This window comes from Pristiophorus japonicus, chromosome 8 (genome assembly GCF_044704955.1).
Source record: "Pristiophorus japonicus isolate sPriJap1 chromosome 8, sPriJap1.hap1, whole genome shotgun sequence".
Classification (NCBI taxonomy): domain Eukaryota; kingdom Metazoa; phylum Chordata; class Chondrichthyes; family Pristiophoridae; genus Pristiophorus; species Pristiophorus japonicus.
In genome coordinates, this window is record NC_091984.1 from 117139172 (window position 1) to 117162981 (window position 23810).

General features: G+C 47.3%; 1 protein-coding gene across 7 annotated transcripts in view; it reads right to left on the minus strand.

The window, feature by feature from the left end:
• The window catches only part of nos1apa (nitric oxide synthase 1 (neuronal) adaptor protein a), a 498327-nt gene that overhangs the window by 263779 nt on the left and 210738 nt on the right, over window positions 1-23810 (minus strand). For 6 of the 7 annotated variants that reach the window (XM_070887340.1, XM_070887339.1, XM_070887343.1 and 3 more), the window contains one exon: window positions 17741-17799. The exons of the other annotated variant lie outside the window; for it this stretch is intronic. In XM_070887340.1, coding sequence (XP_070743441.1) covers window positions 17741-17799 — 59 coding nt within the window. The remainder of the gene's footprint in view (window positions 1-17740; window positions 17800-23810) is intronic. 7 annotated transcript variants of the gene reach the window in all.

Here is a 23810-nt window from a genome sequence, read left to right on the forward strand (position 1 = left end):
CTGTTGCACCGGAAAATGCACCCATGGGAAAGACACGTGAGGGCGGGATCCCGACCCGTTCCCACTTTTTTCCAATTTCCCACTCGACTCGCCTCCATTCCTGCCCGCACTGACTCCACAAAATTCCGGCCTTTCTTTCCGGATAATGTGACACTGCTCAGTCCACGAAAGCAGCAACTGGAAGAAAGGGTAATTGACCTTCTAAACGTGTCCCCGGAAGCCATTTGTTCAAACATGGAAGGGTAGAAAGCTCAACTCTACCAGGCCTAAGGCCTTTTCTGTGCCCAAGGACAACATCAGTTGTAGGTGTTCCTGTGCTGTTGCCAAGAACTATCCTCACATGAAGCCAGTATGAGGTAGGCCAAGTCTAGTTTTGGTCAACATTACTTAATTGTGGCTGATGTCTTTAGGAAAGGAGTTCTCATTCTTTTTGCTTCTGAGGCCTCCCTCCCAAATTATAAAAATTCCACGGATTCCCTGAGAGAGTCAGGAGGGGGGAGGGGAGGGGGAGTTCATCACATATGGTTGTCATTAGCAACCGTCAAAGTTCAATAGGCCTCAGTCAGTCAATACAAAGAGGGATAACTTTCCACCCACATTAGGATGCCTGGATACCCTCACATCCAGGCCTCACTCAGATTTACGATGCGCTCGAAGGTGACTTCAGACTGAACAGGGTTGAAAAATGGCAACGCGTTTCCCAGCACCACAAAGTTGTTCACCTGCACCTTCGCCATGGCTCCTACTGGGTAATTTTGTTTTTTTTCCCCCCCCTCAGGTCCATCCGCGATGATTTAAACAGAGACCGATGGCCCCAGGATGGCTTGGCAGAGTGTGACGGGCCTCAAGTCTTTGATTTCCGTGGTTCAGTTGATAGCACTCTCCCCTGAATGAGAATGTTGTGGGTTCAAGTCCCATTCCGGAGACTTGCGCTCAGAAATCTAAGCCGACACTCCAGTGCAGTGCTGAGGGAGTGCTGCACTGTCGGAGGTGCCGGCTTTTGGATGGGATGTTAATCCCTCAATCAACACTATTAAAATAGGTTAATTGGTCATTATCACATTGCTGTTTGTGGGAGCTTGCTGTGCGCAAATTGGCTGCTGCATTTCCTAAATTACAACAGTAAAGTACTTTGGGACGTCAGGTGGCCGTGAAAGGCGCTATATAAATGTAAGTCTTTCTTTCTTCTCCCGCAGAAGCTCCGGTCCATCCTCCTCCTCCACCTGCCGCTCTTGATTGGTTCGCAGTGCGGCCACAGGTAGTGCGTGCTTCTACCGAGACTGAAAGTCCGGGGTGCCCAGGCCTGGCTGTTGGCCTCCCCACAGAGCGCCACCTGCAGGCAGCAACAGTGAGGCGAGTCGACCCAAATCCATCCACTAAAACAAGTTGAGCTTGTTCTGCTCCTAACACAGATGAGACTGTGAGGCTGCACACAGGGAGGTTAAATTAACAGTGACCTCAGTCTTTATTAAGACACTCCAGAGTTAGGAACAGGCCTTAGGGGCCGGCTTATATACAGTGCTCCCAAGGGATGCTGGGATCCCTTGGGACTTCAGGGGATAAGCTCCCTGGTGGCGGAACATGGGAGTGCATGCTTTACAGATACACATCATCACTCCCCCACAAAGTCGAAGTGAAAACTATTTACAAGGTGAGGCGGTCGGGAGCCTTTCTTTTCTTGGTGGACTGCCTTGGTACAAATGTCTGTTCTGGTGTGTTGGCTGTGCCCTCGCTGGGCTGGCGTGTTGTTGGCTCTGCAGGGCTGCTGGGTGAGCCTGGCCTTGCTGAGCTGTTGGGCGTGATGGGTTCAATTTCCTGGTCCGGGGTGGTGTCGTTGATCCTTTGGGTGTATGTTGTGGGCTTGAAAAAGGTGGTGTCTGTTGTGGGTTGTTCAGGGCAGTCTGTGAACCTCAGCCTCATTTGGTTCAGGTGTTTTCTGCAAATTTGTCCATTGTCTAGTTTGACTACAAACACCCTACTCCCTTCTTTGGCTATCACCGTGCCCACGATCCACTTGGAATCATGTCCATAGTTTAGCACATACACAGGGCCATTCAGATCAATTTCCCGTGACACAGTGGCGCGACCATCGTTTACATTTTGTTGCCGCCGCCTGCTCTCTACCTGATCATGTAGGTTGGGGTGAACCAGCGATAGTCTGGTTTTAAGTGTCCTTTTCATGAGTAGCTCAGCCGGAGGCGCCCCTGTGAGTGAGTGTGGTCTCGTGTGGTAGCTGAGCAGTACTCGGGACAGGCGGGTTTGGAGTGAGCCTTCTGTGACTCGCTTGAGGAGCTGTTTGATTGTTTGTACTGCCCGCTCTGCCTTGTGTGGCAAACATGGCCCTCAGGCTTTCAATGGTGGCGGTGGCGGTGCTTCCCAACATTATTTCACATTCAATCCATTTTGAAAAAGCATCCATCACCACCAAGAACATTGTACCGAGAAACGGGCCTGCATAGTCAACATGGTTCCTCGACCATGGTCTGGAGGGCCAGGACCACAAACTTAGTGGTGCCTCTCTGGGTGCGTTGCTCAACTGAGCACATACGCTGCATTGCCATACACAGGACTCTAAGATAGAGTTGATACCGGGCCACCACACGTGGGATTTGGCTTTCGCTTTCATCATTACTATACCCAGGTGTGTGCTGTGAAGTTCCGAGATGAACATCTCCCTGCCCTTTTTTGGGTAGCACTCTGCGTGAGTGGACAGCTCGTCATTTCGCCGCTGGAACGGCTTGATTAGCTCTTGCATTTCAACGGGGATGCTGGCCCAGCTCCCATGCAGTACACAGTTTTTTTTACTAGGGACAGCAGAGGATCTTGGCTGGTCCAAGTCCTAATCTGGCGGGCCGTGACAGGTGAGTTACCATTTTCAAACGCTTCCATGACCATCAACAAGTCTGCGGGCTGCGCCACCATCAACAAGTTTGTAGGCTGCACCATTTCCACCCCTGTGGTTGGCAATGATAGCCGACTGAGAGCATCCGCACAGTTCTCGGTGCCTGGCCTGTGGCGGATGGTATAGTTATAGGCTGATAGCGCGAGTGCCCACCTTTGTATGCAGGCTGAGGCATTAGTATTTATCCCCTTGTTTTCAGCGAACAGGGATATATATGAGGGGCTTGCGATCGGTTTCCAGCTCAAATTTGAGGCCAAATAGGTACTGATGCATTTTCTTTACCCCGCCAATGCCTCTTTCTCAATCATGCAGTAGGCCATCTCGGTTTTAGACAAGCTCCTGGAGGAATAGGCGACAGGTTGCAACTTCCCCGCAACGTTAGCTTGTTGCAATACACACCCGACTCCATACAACAACCCATCACATGCTAACACAAGTCTTTTACACGGGTTATACAATACAATCAGCTTGTTGGAGCATAAAATGTTTCTGGCTTTCTCAAAAGCAATTACTTGGTTTTTTCCCGATACCCAGTCCTCACCTTTACACAATACCACATGTCGGGACTTTAAGAGGGTGCTTAACCCCGGTAGGAAGTTACCAAAATAGTTGAGGAGTCCCAGGAACGACCGCAGCTCCGTGACATTGTGTGGCCTGGGCGAGTTCCTGATAGCCTCTGTCTTGGCGTCTGTGGACCGAATGCCGTCCGCTGCGATCTTTCTCTCCAAAAACTCCCCTTGTGTTGCCATGAAGACGCATTTCGACCTCTTCAGCCGCAGCCCTACGTCATCCAGTCGCTGGAGGACCTCCGCCAGGTTTTGTAGGTGCTCGACGGTGTCCCGACGGTGTCATCTTGAAAAATCACCGTGCATGGTACCGACTTGAGTAGGCTCTCCATGTTTCTCTGGAAGATCGCTGTAGCCAACCGAATTCCAAACGGGCATCTGTTGTAGATGAACAGTCCCTTGTGCGTGTTGATGCAGGTGAGGCCCTTCGAAGACTCCTCCAGCTCCTGCGTCATGTAGGCCGAAGTCAGGTCGAGCTTGGTGAACGTATTAGCCTCCTGCCAGCATCGCAAATAGGTCGTCTGCCTTAGGTAGCGGGTATTGGTCCTGCAGCGAGAAATGATTAATACTTACTTTATAATCGCCGCAAAACCTGACCGTGCCATCACTTTTGAGCACTGGAACAATCGGGCTGGCCCACTCGCTGAATTCTACTGGGGAGATGATGCCCTCGCATTGCAGCCTGTCCAGCTCGACTTCCACTCACTTCCTCATCATGTGAGGTACCGTTCGCGCCTTGTGGTGAATGGGTGGTGCCTCTGGGACCAAGTGGATCCGCACCTTCACCCCAGAAAAGTTTCTAATGCCTGGCTCAAAAAGGGAAGGAAATTTGTTAAGAACCTGGGTGCATGAGGCCTCATCGACATGTGATAGCGCTCGGATGTCATCCCAGTTCCAGCGGATTTTGCCCAGCCAGCTCCTTCCAAACAGTGTGGGTCCATCGCCCGAGACAATCCATGCACCGTGCCCTCATAGGTGCCCTTGACCATGGCGCTGCCCAGGACAGTGATGAGCTCTTTGGTGTCCGTTCTCAGTTTCGTGTGGATGGGGCTCAGGGCTGGTCGGAATGCCTTGTTGCACCACAGTCTCTCAAACATCTTTACTCACAATGGATTGGCTAGCGCCAGTGGCCAGTTCCATGGCTACGGGTAAACCATTCAATTTTACATTTCGCATTATAGGTGGACATTTCGTCGAAAATGTGTGCATCCTGTGTACTTCAGCATCTACATGAGAACATAAGAATTAGGAACAGGAGTAGACCATCTAGCCCCTCGAGCCTGCTCCGCCATTCAAAAAGATCATGGCTGATCTGGCCGTGGACTCAGCTCCACTTACCCGCCCGCTCCCCATAACCCTTAATTCCCTTATTGGTTAAAAATCTATCTATCTGTGATTTGAATACATTCAATGAGCTAGCCTCAACTGCTTCCTTGGGCAGAGAATTCCACAGATTCACAACCCTCTGGGAGAAGAAATTCCTTCTCAACTTGGTTTTAAATTGACTCCCCCGTATTTTGAGGCTGTGCCCCCTAGTTCTAGTCTCCCCGACCAGTGGAAACAACATCTCTGCCTCTATCTTGTCTATCCCTTTCATTATTTTAAATGTTTCTATAAGATCACCCCTCATCCTTCTGAACTCCAACGAGTAAAGACCCAGTCTATTCAATCTATCATCATAAGGTAGCCCCCTCATCTCCGGAATCAGCCTAGTGAATCATCTCTGTACCCCCTCCAAGGCTAGTATATCCTAGCTTAAGTAAGGTGACCAAAACTGCACGCAGTACTCTAGGTGCGGCCTCACCAATACCCTGTACAGTTGCAGCAGGACCTCCCTGCTTTTGTACTCCATCCCTCTCGCAATGAAGGCCAACATTCCATTCGCCTTCCTGATTACCTGATGCACCTGCAAACTAACTTTTTGGGATTAAAGAGTTTCATGCACAAGGACCCCCAGGTCCCTCTGCACTGCAGCATGTTGTAATTTCTCCCCATTCAAATAATATTCCCTTTTACTGTTTTTTTTTCCAAGGTGGATGACCTCACATTTTCTGACATTGTATTCCATCTGCCAAACTTTAGCCCATTCGCTTAACCTATCTAAATCTCTTTGCAGCCTCTCGGTGTCCTCTACACAATCCGCTTTCCCACTAATCTTTGTGTCACCTGCAAATTTTGTTACACTACACTCTGTCTATGTATATTGTAAACAGTTGTGGTCCCAGCACCGATCCCTGTGGCACACCACTAACCACCGATTTCCAACCCGAAAAAGGACCCATTTATCCCGACTCTCTGCTTTCTGTTAACCAGCCAATTCTCTATCCATGCTAATACATTTCCTCTGACTCTGCGTACCTTTATCTTCTGAAGTAATCTGCCTCCTCTCTGAGGCTCGAAATTGCTTTGATCCACCATGGACCGATCTTCCTCTGCCACGTGGTGGTTAGCAGGTTTTGCAGAGCTTGCAGCTCGTCTGCAAGCTCGTTGGAGGTGCCCCATTCTTCCACAGCTCTTACAAACATACCCTTTGAAACGGCATGAATAGGCTAAATGGAAGCCTCCACAACGCCAACAAAGGTGTGAATTGCCTTGCATTCATCCTTTGTTGCAGACCTTAGTCATCTGGGTCACCTGAGGCTTGCTGGCAGTTGCAGACTCGTGGTTTCTGCCCTGTACATTTCTGCTCGCAAACATAGTTCCAGTTAATTTATGAACATTGCTAGCACTTGTGTGCTGAGAGATTTGTTTGGTGTTAACACTGGTGGACATAAACACCTGTGCTATCGCAATGGCCTTACTGAGGGTCGGTGTCCCTACAGTCAAAAGTTTTCGTAGGATGGTCTCGTGGCCAATGCCCAGTGCAAAAAAGTCTCTCTGAGCACCTGCTCCAGGTAGCCATCAAACTCATTGTCCTGCAAGTCGCCTTAGCTCGGCGACGTAGCTCACCACTTCCTGACCTTCAGTTCGCTGGCACGTGTAGAACCGATACCTCGCCATCAGCATGCTCTTCCTCGGGTTAAGATGCTCCCGAACCAGTGTACACAGCTCCTCATACGACTTATCTGTGGGTTTCACCGGAGCCAGAAAATTCTTCATGAGCTGTAGGTCAGTGCCCACAGACCGTGAGGAGGACCACTCTCCTTTTTGCAGCGCTTTCTTCTCCGTCCAGCTCGTTGGCTACAAAGTACTGGTCCAGCCGTTCGATATCGGCTTCCCAGTCCTCACCCTCCGAGAACTTCTGCAGGATGCCCACAGTTTGCTGCATCTTTGCATTGGATTCATATACTCGTCGCCAGTTATTGTATTCCTGACACAGATGAGGCTGCACACAGGGAGGTTAAAGTAACAGTGACCTCAGTCTTTATTAAGACACTCCAGAGTCAGGAACAGGCCTTACATACAGGCCGGCTTATATACAGTGCGCCCAAGGGAACCCTTGGGACTTCAGGGGATGCCCTCCCTGGTGACAGAACACGGGAGTGCATGCTTTACAAATTCACAACAGATCTCCCCTGGCATGGGCCCCTTGAAATCCTCTCGCGGACCCCTGGAGGGCCACGGACATCGGGTTCTGTAAAGGAACAAATGGCTCTTTGCAATAAGTGGGATATGTTGACTGGGGTTTCGCCTTGTGTGGATGGAATGCTAAAATAAAGTGCTACGAGGCACTGCATGGTAAATTCACAAATCCGGAGAGAAGTCATATTCGGGGGGGGGGCAGGGTCGGGTACAGGCCAGAGGAGCAGTCGTGATATGCATGGTATTTGCTTATATATTAAGTGAACACGAGATGCTTACCAAAGCCTTGCATGCGCATTACCCAACAGTTGTGGCCTGCAGGATTAGCTGCGTTTCCTCGGCTCCATGGGAGGTGGTCACTGGATCTGTTGGTGGCCAGGGTGTGGGGGGGCGTGAGGCAAAGAAAAGAGTGGATCGAAGGGGGAGAAAGAGGAGTTCGGAGGGGAGGGGAGGGAGGGAGAGAGAGAGAGGGAGGGAGAGAGAGAATCGAAGGAGGAAGAGCGGATCGTAGCGGAGGGGAGAGGAGGTCAGGAACTGGTGGGGAGAGGGGGTGGAGTGGGGTGGTAAAGAGCACAGTGAGGATGAGGAAGAACGTGATCCAGGTCTAAAGCAGGGTGGCTGGGGGCGGAAATGGGAGGGCGAGAGGATTATGGGGAGCAGGCAGGGAAGTTGGAGTTGAGGCCAAGATCAGATCAGCCATGATCGTACTGAATGGCAGAGCAGGCTCGAGGGGCCAAATGGCCTACTCCTGCTCCTATTTCTTATGTTCTTATGAGAGAACATGATTCAGATGGCAAGACGGATCAGGTTCTTTCACCCCCACCTCCTTTACACCCGGTCCACTTTCTTCCTCCCCTCCCCCCAGACCTGGTTGATTTCGCTGAAAGATCGCTGAGCTTGTGGCAAGTGATATCATTGGACTCGACGAAATCCGGAAGTCATGACACTGTCATGGTTCACTTCATACCCAATAAACCGGTTAACAATCTGTGACCCACACACAAAGCCCCATCTAAGAGGGGTTGGGAGGAGATCAGGAACTTATTGGGGGGGGGGGATCAGGAGGAAGGTTACAACTTTGTTGGGGGTGGGGTGTCAGTAACTTGTTTGGGGAGTGGGAGAAGGTCTTAGCCCGCGAGGATGAGCCTTGCCTGATCTCTGGTTCTGTCTGGATCCGGGCAGTCACAATGGCTCGAATTACACTTTGCAAAGTGATTGATTACTTGGCCAGGCAGGGTCGAATTGCACATTCCAGAGAAACTGCTGGTTGTGTCTTGTCCTTCAAGGTGACCAATCAGTAATCACGTCATCCTTCAAGGTAACCAATCAGAAATCTAATGTTGGAAATAAATGCAACCTTGTTTGTCTGCAAGATACTATCGGGGTTGGAAATAAAAGCAGCCAGTTATGAGCACACTGATTTGAGTGTTTATTCAGACATGAAAGGTGTCACGATGACATAGCCCTGTCTCCGTCCCATGCTCTCTCCAAGCATAGCCTTAGACTCGGAGCACAGCATCAGCGAGTTTACCTTCTAATCATTACAGCTGGATTATGTGCATTACATGCAAATTGTCAGAAACATAGGCAAGGCCACTGACTTGCAAGTTCACAGAATAAAATCATAAAATATAATCTCAAGAATAAAAAAAAAGACATTGATACTTTCAGTCACCATAAACCACCAGGCCTCAATTCTAAACAGACAAAATCATGGAATGCAATTGCAATGGAATGTAATTGCCAGGGAATGTTCTGCAGAAAAACACTCTGGTCCCGAACCAAGCAAAACTCCAGAATATACATCTTTAAAATTATCAAGAGGTTATAAATATCAGGAAAAACTAAACAGGCTGGGGCTCTTTTCTCCGGAAAAGAGAAGGCTGAGGGGTGACCTGATAGAGGTCTTTAAAATTATGAAGGGGTTGAGAGGGTAGATGTAGAGAAGATGTTTCCACTTGTAGTGAAGTCCAAAATAAACATTAGATTTATTAGTGATAAAAGAAAATCACTAATAAATCCAAGGAGGATTTCAGTACAAACTTCTTCACACAGAAAGTGGTTACAATGTGGAACCTACTACCACATGGATAAAGAAAAAGACTTGCATTTATTTAGCACCTTTCACGACCTCAGGGTGTCACAAAGCGCTTTACAGCGGATGAAGTACATTTGGAGTGTAGTCACTGTTGTACTGCAGGAAACGCAGCAACCGATTTGCTCACAGCAAGCTCCCACAAACAGCAATGTGATAATGACCAGATAATCTGTTTTTTAGTGTTTGATTGCGGAATAAATATCAGACAGGTTGCCAGGGGAAACTACCCTGCTCTTCTTTGAAATGCATCATTGGATCTTTTACGTCCACCTGAGAGAGCAGACAGGGCCTCGGTTTGACATCTCATCCGATGTGCCTGCACCTCCGACAGTGCAGCACTCCCTTCGTACCACACTGCCAAGTCAGCCTCGCCTTTGCGCTCAAGTCTCTGGAATGTAACTTGAACCACAACCTTCTGACTCAGAGACAAGATTGCCGCCACCTGAGCCACAGCTGACACTACAATGGAGTAATTGAGCTGAATAACAGATTGTATTTAAGGGGAAGCTAGACAGGTGGAGGCAGGATTAGATGAAGCAAGATGGGAGGAAGCGCCTGTGGGGCACAAAGCCTAGCCTGTTTCTGTGCTGTAAATTCAATGTAACTTTGGCCTGCTGACTTCCACACAACCACCCTCCTCCCCACAGCAGAACAGGAGTGACTGCATCCTGTGGAACATTTGGTCACCTCACTCTATACGAAGCCCTACATCCTCGGATCTATAAGGATAGTCTTGAAAGAAAGAAAGCAGTGCGATGATGAAGGATTTGTTTGGCTCTCCATGTTACTGCTTGTAATGGGAAATAGCTGTGTGCTCCTGATTGGTTAGTCAGTGCCATAGTGGAGGCACTCAAGTGCAAAGTGTCTGCACTCGCAAGATGCCAATGAAACCCATGGCGCACACGGTGGTAAAGTTAACATCAAAGCCCACTGGAAAGCCTGGTTCAGTTCCCTATAGGCCCTCAGCTCCAGCACAATACACTCACATACCTAATTAACCGTGCTTCAAACGGAGCCAGTTTTACATTTATTTCAAGTAAAATTTATATAATTTTCTCCCCAACAGTTCAGAGATCTAAAGCTTGTTTTATTTTAAATTAAATACTTTCTTTTGACCGATTTCTATGGACAGTTTTCAACTTGGAGCTTATCCTTCAGGGTGTTTCTGTTACGTTAGCTGGAGCAGCTCAACGTGTCCGGAGATCTAAATGTATTTGAGAAATTGTTGAGTGATAGCCAGCTGTATTCTTTGATGTTACTCAACTGTGCACTGATCTGGTGATAATGGTCATTGCAGCGTGTTTTATTTTAACAGAGAGCTGATTAAAGGCCGATGCACAGCTGAATGTTTTAATCAACATGAGGGTTCTGACTCAACCATACAGCTCACTGAAACATGTCTTACCAGTCGTGGATAATCCTGCTTTGAGAAATTCAAGCTTCGGTTGTACATTAACCCTTTCCATTCCTGCCCACTGGGTTGGCCATTTTGTGTAAATGTAGACTGAAGTGCAGCAGTGACCCGACAACACATGGCTGGATACACAGCACGTTTGAACATGCTATGCTCCAATGTTAAAGCATTCAATTCCAGAATGTTCCAATTGTGCCGTAGAGCATGTGTGAAATCGTGCCATGGTTGTCAAAAACCTACAAGTCAGTAATGAATTAAACCGTCGAACATAAAGCCTGAAATGCGTTGGTTCTCTTGCACCCCAAGTAAACAAGTCAAAGATGAGCTCGCGTAAAATGATGTAATCCTGTGTGAGCTGTGGTTCAGTGGGTAGCACTCTCACCTGAGTCAGAAGGTTGTGGGTTCAAGTTCCACTTCAGGGACTTGGGCACAAACATAGAGGATAGCAGTCCAGCGCAGTACTGAGGGAGCGCTGCACTGTTGGAGATGCCGTCTTTTGGACGAGACGTTAAACCGCCTGCTCTCTCAGATGGACATAAAAAGATCCCAAAGCACTATTTTGAAGAAGAGCAGGGGGGTTATCCCCGGTGTCTTGGCCAATATTTATCCCTCAACCAACATCACTAAAACGGATTATCTGGTTATTATCTCATTGCTGTTTGTGGAAGCTTGCTGTGCGCAAATTGGCTGCATTCCCTCAGCACTGCACTGGAGTGCCAGCCTAGATTTTTGTGCTCAATTCTCTGGCGTGGGTCTTGTACACACAACTTTCTGACTCAGATGAGAGTGCTACCCCCACTGAGATACAGCTGACACAAATTCGCTTTTCCTACATTACATCAGTGACTAGACATCAAAAGTACCTCATTGGCTGCAAAGCACTTTGAGACGCCCGGTGGTCGTGAGAGAGGCTATATAAATGCAAGTCTTTCTTGATGTGATCCATCATAGCTGACAAAACATACACTGCACGAGGACAGTCATCATCATCGTAGGCAGTCCCTCAGAATCGAGGAAGACTTGCTTGCACTCTAAAAATGAGTTCTTAGGTGGCTGAACAGTTCAATACGAGAACCACAGTCCCTGTCATCACAGGTGGGGCAGATAGTCGTTGAGGACAGTGCCACCCTTCCAGCTCCACGGCAACAGCCAAAAGGGAGCTTGGCTTACAAACCCCAGGTATAATCAAGACACGAGAAATGAGTGGTTTTCACCAGATGGCCATCTTCTCATCTTATGTTGGAGGCTACTTCATCGATCGTATATTAATCAACAACAATCACATCAAATAAAGCTACAGAATGCGTCAGCGGTCTATTCTCAACAGGCGTGGAGAATCAGATGTGACCTTAAATTGACCGGCAAATGTATCAGTGACAGAACTTTCTTCGTGACGCATCTATCAGCTGAGGAACGAAGGTGATTTGCTTTGTAAATATGCCACGCTGCACTTGTTGTTTGCTTCACTGTAAAGCAGCTTGTCTTGATCTGTAATAATGTTGCATCTAGATTTCAATGCTGCAAACAGAGGCAGCCCCAACTCGAAAGGCAGTGTTGTAATACACAGGCGGTAGCACTAATACCTACGGCAGCAGACCTAGTGCAGGAGGCTGCTTTTACACACACATCTCGCACACATCCCCTGCCCACACACACACACACACACCCCGCCTACACAAAACACACACACCCCGTCCACACTTACACACACACACCCTGCCCACCCACACACAGCCCCCGTCCACACACACACACACACACACACACACACACACACACAAAGCCAGAAAGCTCAGAGCTGGACTAAAGGCCAGTCCTCCAGGTCAGGGGCTGAGAGTCAGACCAACGACCAGTCTATGTGAAAATGCCTTTTGTCATGAAAATAACCGACACAAAACAATTCTGTCACAGACTTGCAAATATAAACATCAACTGTGGAGAATCACGATCTGTCGGATGTAAGGCAAGATAATACTCCGATAACAGTCAAGTATCTTGCTCTGGGCAGACAGCAGTGGAAGAAGTGCGTTTCCCCATGTACCACTAGGCACAGGAGACTGACCAACTAACTAACTGACCAGCTAACTGCATCTAACTGGGCCAACAATTGTGCCACTGGAATAAGGCAGCTGACTTTAGCAACATAAACAGAGGGACTGAGGAAACATGGCTCTCATGTTCAAATTAATGCCCCATTGCAAAACTACGAGTTTCATTTTTAGAAAACCAAATGTCTAACCTGGTTATATATTTCACCACCAGAGACCATTAAAGAACCAGTTTCATTGTGTAAAAGGTTTGCAAAATGTTCAGCAACATTTTCAAATTAAAATTCTAATTGATTTCAGTCATTAAAAGTTTGATGATTAAAAAAGTGAGGAACTGGACTTCCAGATGTCCCTCTTTATTAACAGAAAGATTAAAGATTTGTTTAAGTGTGTGTGTGTATGTGTGTGTGATAATTAAAACCCGAGAACTGGCTCCTCATGGTACGTGTCAAATCCCTGGTTCAGATTGTCGAGTACGATTAGGTCATGTTGTCATGTGACATTATGATGCTGTTGGGCTTCTGTTTAGAACAAAGATTTCTTCCAACTTTTACTACTCTGGCATTTTCAATTGGTGAATGATAATCAGATGTAGAACCAGGGATGTCAAGTCACCGCGGTGTCCACACCTGTACTTTCATATCTGCCACCTGACTCAGCGCCAGCGTGCTCATCAACAACAACAATTTACTTTTAACGTAGTAAAACGTCCCAAAGCATGTTATCCAACAAAATCTGACACTGAGCCACAGAAGGAGATATGAGGACAGGTGACCAAAAGCTGGGTCAAAGATGTAGCTTTTAGGGAGCATTTTAAACAAGGAGAGGCAGAGAGGTTTAGGGAGGAAATTCCAGAGCTGAGGGCCCAGGCACCAATAGTGGAGCGAAGAAAATCAGGGAGACACAAGAGCCAGAATTGGAGGAGCGCAGAAATCTCGAAGGGTTGTAGGGCTAGAGGAGGTGACAGAATAGGGAGAGGCGAGGACAGGGTGGGACTTGAAAACGAGGATGGAATTTTTTTTTTTTAATCGACACATTGCCAGATCAGTTACATAGTGCACTAAAGGAGCTCAATAGAATGAAAATGCACTGCTTACGGAATATCAAGCAGTGGGCTTTTAATTCTGGAATTTTTTTCCCCTTAGGACAAACTCCCTTGTATTTATTCAAAAGCAAGATACTGGATATCTGGAATAAGCAGGAAATGCTGGAAACACTCTGCAGGTCAGGCAGCACATGTGGAGAGAGCATGTCTACTTAAATACCTTCATTAAGACAACACATGGTGCAAGGTATACTTTTAAAGAGTTGGTGAGGCAGCACGAGGTCGGCTGGTTTTGCTTGGTTTCATCCAGGCTGGTTTCAGCTCGATGACTTTGGCACAGCGATAGCAGGATTCAGATCCAGGTAAAAACAAGCACACTCATTTAATTCATATATTGAAGCCATCTATCTGCCTTTACTCAAAACAAAGGAAAGCTTGGTTGCCAACTGGTCCAGCAGACATATGCACAGGTTTGAATTTTTCCACTTAGTAATACACCCACGCTTTAAAAAAAAAATCATTTCCAAGCAAAAGGCAAAAGGTTCCATGTTGTCTTAATCTCACTGTACCCCAGAGTTGACAATTCTCTTAATCTGCTCTCCACCAACCACAATAAAAATACATTAACTGCTTACTCATCTGACTACTTGCGGGATCGTGCTGTGCACACAATGGCTACCACATTTACCTATATAAAAGAAAAAAAAACATGCATTTATATAGTGCCTTTCATGACCACCGGATGTTTAAAAGTGCTTTACAGCCAATGAGGTACTTTTTGGAGTGCAGTAACTGTTGTAATGTGGGAAACACGGCAGCCAATTTGCACACAAAAGCAAGCTCCCACAAACAGCAATGTGATGATGACCAGATAACCAGTTTTTGTTATGTTGATTGAGAGATAAATATTGGCTGGTGATAACTTCCCTGCTCTTCTTCGAAACAGTGCCATGGGATCTTTTGCGTCCACTTGAGAGGGCAGACAGGGTCTCGGTTTAACGTCTCATCTGAAAGATGGCAGCTCCGGCAATGCAGCACTCCCTCAGCACTGCACTGGAGTGTCAGCCTAGATTTTTTTCATGGAGTGGGACTTGTACCCACAACATTCTGATTCAGAGGTGAGAGTACTACCCACTGAGCCACAGCTGGCACTGTGTTTAACACCATTTCAATATTATTCATTGCACATGAAGCATTTTGGGACATTTCTGAGTGTGTGACAAGGTACTATTATTATTATGGAGTTTTCTCCAAGTACATCACTCTCGTGCCCAATAAAAAAAGCTAGCTTCCATTGAGAAGCACGCTCATTCCCTTATGAACTGAGGCGTAACAGTGTGCAGGTAATGTGCCCTGACAACACACACCTTCATTTTCTCTGGATTAGATGTAGCATTTCCACTGCGTACCTTGTCACTTAATAAGACAACAAATGTCAGACACTAAACTAACAGGATTATTTGCAGAAATAAACATTTATAGCCAGTTGTTGAAGCCAGTTCAAATAACAAAGTAGCTTCAAAACAGCTAATGAAAGGGTTAAAGAAACCAACCAATCAGTCTAGTTCTTTTGAATGGCTTTCTTTGCAGATCTTTCAAAAAACAACTTGCATTTCTATGGCGCCTTCAATATAATAAAACATCCCAAGGTGCTTCTCAGGAGCGTAATCAGACAAAATCTGATACCAAACCAAAGGAGATGTCAGGACAGGCGACCAAACACTCGGTAAAAGAGGTAGGGTTTAAGAAGTGTCTTAAAGGAAGAGAGAGAGCGAGGTGAAGAGGTTTAGGGAGAGAATTCCAAAGCTTGAGGCCTCAATAGCTGAAGGCATGGCTGCCATTGCTGTGGCAACAGAGAGCCATTTGTTGGAAAGGGAGTAGTTACCCGATCCCTATTGATCAATCTTTCTTGAAATTATGTTGGTGTTCCTACCTAAGCAGTTATGTCTTGCCTTCATGTCTGTCAAAACCACAACAGATTGGGAAAGCCAAGTGTCTGATTTCCAGGCCTACGTCGTGCAAAGGTGCCTCTAGCGACTGTTGCCCCGCAGCATCTTCCCTGAGTACAAGGAACGCGGACAGGCGACATGCCCATGGGATTACAGCGAGCCTGATTCCATCATTGTCCAACGTCCGCTTATCCAGATTACTGGATAGTGATGAGTAACCAGATGTTTACCAGCTTTCTTTCCCGCTCTCCCCAGCCAAAAGATACTGAGGCCAATTTTAATGTCACATCACTTCACTGGGATCAGGTAACAGCATAGATTAGGGCTCAGAACTGAGGCCTTCCTGTACGGCAGAGTAACACATGGGTGGTATGCTTTCCCAGAAGCCACTGGGACAAAATGTGAAGTAATTTTTAATGCAACAACTTATGGAACTTCTGCAATGGATCATGAAACGTGACAGGTCAGTGTGCTAGCCCTCTGTAACACAAGTGTGGGTTTGATCGGGCAATTACCTGACCTTTCCCAGATGTTCATGGGAAGGTGGAGAATAGAAACTAGCCACTGTGCAACAGGGAGGGGAGAAGAACTGTTGGGAGTCAGACTCCTGGGCTGGGATGTTATTCTCTTCCCCCCCCCCCCCCCGCCGTTACCCAACTAGAACTGTGTGGGGGATGGGCTCAAATTTGAAACAAAAAAAAATCTAGCTCCCAGCTCCAAACTCTGCCATAGTGAATCACACCATCGACAAGGCTCCCGATAAAGGCTGTGATGTCTTGATACTGGCTGAGATTTTAACCCCCCCACCCCAGCTCAGCCCTGGTCTCCCCACCAACCCCCTGCTCAGCCCTGGTCTCCCCACCAACCCCCAGCTCAGCCCTGATCTCCCCACCAACCCCCCGCTCAGCCCTGGTCTCCCCACCAACCCACCACTCAGCCCTGGTCTCCCCACTAACCCCCCGCTCAGCCCTGGTCTCCCCACCAACCCCCCGCTCAGCCCTGGTCTCCCCACCAACCCCCCGCTCAGCCCTGGTCTCCCCACCAACCCCCCGCTCAGCCCTGGTCTCCCCACTAACCCCCCGCTCAGCCCTGGTCTCCCCACCAACCCCCCGCTCAGCCCTGGTCTCCCCACCAACCCCCCGCTCAGCCCTGGTCTCCCCACCAACCCCCCGCTCAGCCCTGGTCTCCCCACCAACCCCCCGCTCAGCCCTGGTCTCCCCACCAACCCCCCACTCAGCCCAGGTCTCCCCACCGCCGCAGCTCAGGTCTCCCCCCCCCCACCAGCCCCCACCCCCACCTCGTCCCTGGTCTCCCCGCTCCCCCACCCTCCACCCAGCCCAGGCCTCCCCCCTGCCCCCAGCTCAGCCTTAGTTTCCCCCCCACCCCCCCACCCAGCCTTAGTTTCCCCCCCCCCCACCCCGCCCCAGTTAATATTGGCCGGGCCTTCATGTCCCTAGATGCTCCCATTACTACCTTCCCCCAGTAAAACCCTTAGCTGCAGTGTCCGATTCTAGGGCAGCATTGATATAGGCCTCTCATACAAGGGAGGTGGTGGGTGGGGAAACAGTAAAGTAAGTGTTGAGCTTGGAGAAGCCGGTCTTCTGTAATATTATTTCCTTACAAAGGTGAAAGTTTAAATGCCTCACACAAACGGGGAGATATCTGGATACAGCCAAAGGTATTCGGGCTTGGAAGACGAGTCTTCTGTAGACATGTATTGCCATTCCAGGCTGATTCCATGAGAGTGTCTAGATCGGATTCATTTTTATTCAAAAAAGAGATTTCCCTTTACATTTTACAACCGAGGAACATTTCTAATCTTTACATGCATCAATGGAGCGCTTGTCCATTCTCATGGCAACTACAGAACATCGAACACACTTATGGGAATTAATCGCTTCCTCCTCAAAAACATGAACTTATTGAGCTGCACAATCACTCAATGGATAAAACCACCAGAGAGCTCTTCCATTTTTTTTGTGTTTTAATGCATGACAGAGCGGAATGCTAGCTGTGATGATAAGACAGCTGTTGCCTGATCATACAGTAGGGTGCAGTTTGGTGTATGTAAGCAACAGACGTTCATTGGCTGCTCGTGAACTTTGAACTCCTCTAGGGAAAGGTCGGAGCTTTGAAAACTCGCTCGTTCTCAGCATGCACTCTCAACAGTATTGTCCACTGGGAGCATCAACTCACCTGTAGATAGGATCCTGCATGATCAGCATCTTGCTCTCATCCCAGGTCCATTCTTTTTTCTGAAGAAAATAGAAGGGAAACATTACTTAACAGATCTCCAGTAATAAGTTGTCAACTAACCGGACATTGTTAGACATGCACTGGTACAGAGTGAGACATGCGGATAGCCTAGGGAATTATTGTACACGACTGCAGTGAAGCTATGTTTACAGCGGCAAAAGGAAGAAGTTCATGTCATGTGAAACTCTCGCACCAAGATGCTGTGCCACTCCAAATCCCAAAGTAATCGAATTTAAGGATATGACCACAACTACAGGAAATATAAATACTGCCCCGGCACAAAATACAAATAAATAGCGGCCATTACATTATGAGGACAAGTTGCACAAAATGGACTTGTAATCCGTTGACTACAGGAGATTGAAGGGTGATCTGACAGAGGTGTTTAAAATGTTAAAAGGATTTGACAGGATAGAGACAGAGAAACTATTTACTCTGGTGCGGGGAAATCAAGAACAAGGGAACATCATGGACTACAAATTTGCTAGAAAAATAATGGTGAGGCTAATGTCATTCACCGTTATTTGAGTGCAACTGCCACAGTAATGTGAAAGTTCCTATACTTGCACGGTAGATACGAACTAAACCTGTCACAGAAAGTTAGGTTAAAGTCATTTGAAGTCTAAGAACTCTCTTAACGATGTGATAAGTGATAATTACTGCCAGTTAATCTCTCTGGCACTGAAAATTAACTATTACAAGTGTGGAGATTCATTCCTTCAGATTTTAATTGTTGTTGGAGATTTTTTTTAAATATATAGTTTAACTTTTTCTTAGTTTCTTTTTTTCTCTCTTAATCCAAAGTAATCGAATTTAAGGATATGACCACAACTACAGGAAATATAAACACTGCCCCGTCACAAAATACATATAAATAGCGGCCATTACATTATGAGGACAGGTTGCACAAAATGTGCTTGTATTCCGTTGACTATAGGAGATTGAAGGGTGATCTGACAGAGGTCTTTGCCATTGAATTTAATTTAACTTCCTTGTTCAGATTTGGCGCTGGTCATTTCACAATTCTTCAATCTGATTGGTTAAGGAGATAAACAGTTGCTTTCCCTGTTCACTCTGATGCCCGAGAGAGGGTATTTCCATCTCCTACTTCCAACAACTTGCAGGGCAAAATATCGTCAACATTAAACGAGCAAGGGCAAGTCTAACTAACAGCAGGCATCGTTTGTTGGTCTGCCACAGGACATTGTGGGCCAATGTTAAGATTAGAGCTCAGCCATTTAGAAGGGAAATCAGGAAGCAGTTTTTCCACAAAGGGTAGTCGAAATCTGGAATTCTCTCCCCCAAAAGGCTCTGGATGCTGGGACGATTGGTTTGTTCAAGACTGAGAAAGATAGATATTTTGTTGGATAAGGGTATCAAGGGATATGGAGCGAAGGTGTGAAAATAGAGTTGAGGTGCAAATCAGCCATGATCTACTTAAATGGCTTGGCAGGCCTGGGGGCTGAAGTCCTGTTCCAAATGTTCTTGTGTTAATATGCCAGCTTTCCCTAGCGCTAAGTTTAAACATATAAAATGGTCTGCCTTGGTGCAAAAGTCCCCATCAAGAAGAATTTGAGCTGTATAAATGGCAGATATGGTGCAAAAAGACACAAACTTGGTCGTCAAAAGGAGAAATGGGCCATCAGCACTGCCCAATGCACTCAACTCATTTTTGTTCGAGAATAAAGGCCCAACGCGGCGGCAGTTGGGAGCAGCGTCGAGGAGGTGCGTGGAGAGGCGTGAGTTCCAGGGTCGGCGAGAGGCCTATAAAGGCCCAACGCGGCGGCAGTCGGGAGCAGCGTGAGGAGGTGCATGGAGAGGCGTGAGTTCCGGGGTCGGTGAGAGGCGTGCCGGTGCAGCTACAGGGAGAAGGCAAAAAAGAAGTAGAAAGAAACAGAAAGGTGACGTCAGAGCCAAGGGGGTAAGTGACTGGCTGGTGATTGGTGAGTAGTTTTTCTTTTTTCTCTTCTATAACAGTGAGTAAACTTTAGCATTGTTGTTGCTTATCTAGGGTTAAGTCATGGCAGGACAGCTCAGTCACGTGTTATGCTCCTCCTGTACCATGTGGGAACTCAGGGATGACACCAGTGTTCCTGACGACTACGTGTGCGGGAAGTGTATCCGCCTCCAGCTCCTGACGGACGGCGTTGCGGAGTTGGAGCTGAGGGTGGATTCACTCTGGAGCATCCACGATGCTGAGAATGACGTGAGTAGCATGTGTAGCGAGTTGGTCTGACCACAGGTAATGGGTCCACAGCCAGACAGGGAATGGAAGACCAGCAGGAAGAGCAGTGCAAGGAAGGTAGTGCAGGGGTCCCTGTGGTCATCCCCCTGCAAAACAGATACACTGCTTTGGGTACTGTTGGGGGGGATGACTCATCAGCGGAGGGCAGTAGCAGCCAAGTTCATGGCACCATGGCTGGCTCTGTTGCACAGGAGGGCAGGAAAGAGAGTGGGAGAGCGATAGTGATAGGGGATTCAATTGTGAGGGGAATAGATAGGTGTTTCTGCGGCCGCAACCGAGACTCCAGGATGGTATGTTGCCTTCCTGGTGCAAGGGTCAAGGATGTCTCGGAGCGGGTGCAGGACATTTTAAAAAGGGAGGGAGAACAGCCAGTTGTCGTGGTGCACATTGGTACCAACGACATAGGTTAAAAAAAAAAGGGATGAGGTCCTACGAAACGAATTTAAGGAGCTAGGAGCTAAATTAAAAAGTAGGACCTCAAAAGTAGTAATCTCGGGATTGCTACCAGTGCCACGTGCTAGTCAGAGTAGGAATCGCAGGATAGCGCAGATGAATATGTGGCTTGAGGAGTGGTGCAGCAGGGATGGATTCAAATTCCTGGGGCATTGGAACTGGTTCTGGGGGAGGTGGGACCAGTACAAACCGGACGGTCTGCACCTGGGCAGGACCGGAACCAATGTCCTAGGGGGAGTGTTTGCTAGTGCTGTTGGGGAGGAGTTAAACTAATATGGCAGAGGGATGGGTACCAATGCAGGGAGACAGAGGGAAACAAAAAGGAGACAAAAGCAAAAGGCAGAAAGGAGATGAGGAAAAGTGGAGGGCAGAGAAACCCAAGGCAAAGAACAAAAAGGGCCACTGTACAGCAAAATTCTAAAAGGACAAAGGGTGTTAAAAAAGCAAGCCTGAAGGCTTTGTGTCTTAATGCAAGGAGCATCCGTAATAAAGGTGGATGAATTAACTGTGCAAATAGATGTTAACGGATATGATGTGATTGGGATGACGGAGACGTGGCTCCAGGATGATCAGGGCTGGGAACTCAACATCTATGGGTATTCAACATTCAGGAACGATAGAATAAAAGGAAAAGGAGATGGGGTAGCATTGCTGGTTAAGGAGGAGATTAATGCAATAGTTAGGAAGGACATTAGCTTGGATGATGTGGAATCTATATGGGTAGAGCTGCAGGACACCAAAGGGCAAAAAACGTTAGTGGGAGTTGTGTACAGACCTCCAAACAGTAGTAGTGATGTTGGGGAGGGCATCAAACAGGAAATTAGGGGTGCATGCAATAAAGGTGCAGCAATTATAATGGGTGACTTTAATATGCACATAGATTGTGCTAACCAAACTGGAAGCAATACGGTGGGGGAGGATTTCCTGGAGTGCATAAGGGATGGTTTTCTAGACCAATATGTCGAGGAACCAACTAGAAGGGAGGCCATCTTAGACTGGGTGTTGTGTAATGAGAGACGATTAATTAGCAATCTCGTTGTGCGAGGCCCCTTGGGGAAGAGTGACCATAATATGGTGGAATTCTGCATTAGGATGGAGAATGAAACAGTTAATTCAGAGACCATGGTCCAGAACTTAAAGAAGGGTAACTTTGAAGGTATGAGGCGTGAATTGGCTAGGATAGATTGGCGAATGATACTTAAGGGGTTGATTGTGGATGGGCAATGGCAGACATTTAGAGACCGCATGGATGAACTACAACAATTGTACATTCCTGTCTGGCGTAAAAATAAAAAAGGGAAGGTGGCTCAACCGTGGCTATCAAGGGAAATCAGGTATAGTATTAAAGCCAAGGAAGTGGCATACAAATTGGCCAGAAATAGCAGCGAACCCGGGGACTGGGAGAAATTTAGAACTCAGCAGAGGAGGACAAAGGGTTTGATTAGAGCAGGGAAAATGGAGTACGAGAAGAAGCTTGCAGAGAACATTAAGACGGATTGCAAAAGTTTCTATAGATATGTAAAGAGAAAAAGGTTAGTAAAGACAAACGTAGGTCCCCTGCAGTCAGAATCAGGGGAAGTCATAACGGGGAACAAAGAATGGCGGACCAATTGAACAAGTACTTTGGTTCGGTATTCACTAAGGAGGACACAAACAACCTTCCGGATATAAAAGGGGTCAGAGGGTCTAGTAAGGAGGAGGAACTGAGGGAAATCCTTATTAGTTGGGAAATTGTGTTGGGGAAATTGATGGGATTGAAGGCCGATAAATCCCCAGGGCCTGATGGACTGCATCCCAGAGTACCTAAGGAGGTGGCCTTGGAAATAGCGGATGCATTGACAGTCATTTTCCAACATTCCATTGACTCTGGATCAGTTCCTATCGAGTGGAGGGTAGCCAATGTAACCCCACTTTTTAAAAAAGGAGAGAGAAAACAAGGAATTATGGACCGGTCAGCCTGACATTGGTAGTGGGTAAAATAATGGAATCAATTATTAAGGATGTCATAGCAGCGCATTTGGAAAGAGGTGACATGATAGGTCCAAGTCAGCATGGATTTGTGAAAGGGAAATCATGCTTGACAAATCTTCTGGAATTTTTTGAGGATGTTTCCAGTAGAGTGGACAAGGGAGAACCAGTTGATGTGGTATATTTGGACATTCAGAAGGCTTTCGACAAGGTCCCACACAAGAGATTAATGTGCAAAGTTAAAGCACATGGGATTGGGGGTAGTGTGCTGACATGGATTGAGAACTGGTTGTCAGACAGGAAGCAAAGAGTAGGAGTAAATGGGGACTTTTCAGAATGGCAGGCAGTGACTAGTGGGGTACCGCAAGGTTCTGTTCTGGGGCCCCAGCTGTTTACACTGTACATTAATGATTTAGACGAGGGGATTAAATGTAGTATCTCCAAATTTGCGGATGACATTAAGTTGGGTGGCAGTGTGAGCTGCGAGGAGGATGCTATGAGGCTGCAGAGTGACTTGGATAGGTTAGGTGAGTGGGCAAATGCATGGCAGATGAAGTATAATGTGGATAAATGTGAGGTTATCCACTTTGGTGGTAAAAACAGAGAGACAGACTATTATCTGAATGGTGACAGATTAGGAAAAGGGGAGGTGCAACGAGATCTGGGTGTCATGGTACATCAGTCATTGAGGGTTGGCATGCAGGTACAGCAGGCGGTTAAGAAAGCAAATGGCATATTGGCCTTCATAGCGAGGGGATTTGAGTACAGGGGCAGGGAGGTGTTGCTACAGTTGTACAGGGCCTTGGTGAGGCCACACCTGGAGTATTGTGTACAGTTTTGGTCTCCTAACATGAGGAAGGACATTCTTGCTATTGAGGGAGTGCAGCGAAGGTTCACCAGACTGATTCCCGGGATGGTGGGACTGTCCTGTCAAGAAAAACTGGATCAACTGGGCTTGTATTCACTGGAGTTCAGAAGAATGAGAGGGGACCTCATAGAAACGTTTAAAATTCTGATGGGTTTAGACAGGTTAGATGCAGGAAGAATGTTCCCAATGTTGGGGAAGTCCAGAACCAGGGGTCACAGTCTAAGGATAAGGGGTAAGCCATTTAGGACCGAGATGAGGAGAAACTTCTTCACCCAGAGAGTGGTGAACCTGTGGAATTCTCTACCACAGAAAGTTATTGAGGCCAATTCACTAAATATATTCAAAAAGGAGTTAGATGAAGTCCTTACTACTAGGGGGATCAAGGGGTATGGCGAGAAAGCAGGAATGGGGTACTGAAGTTGCATGTTCAGCCATGAACTCATTGAATGGCGGTGCAGGCTCGAAGGGCCGAATGG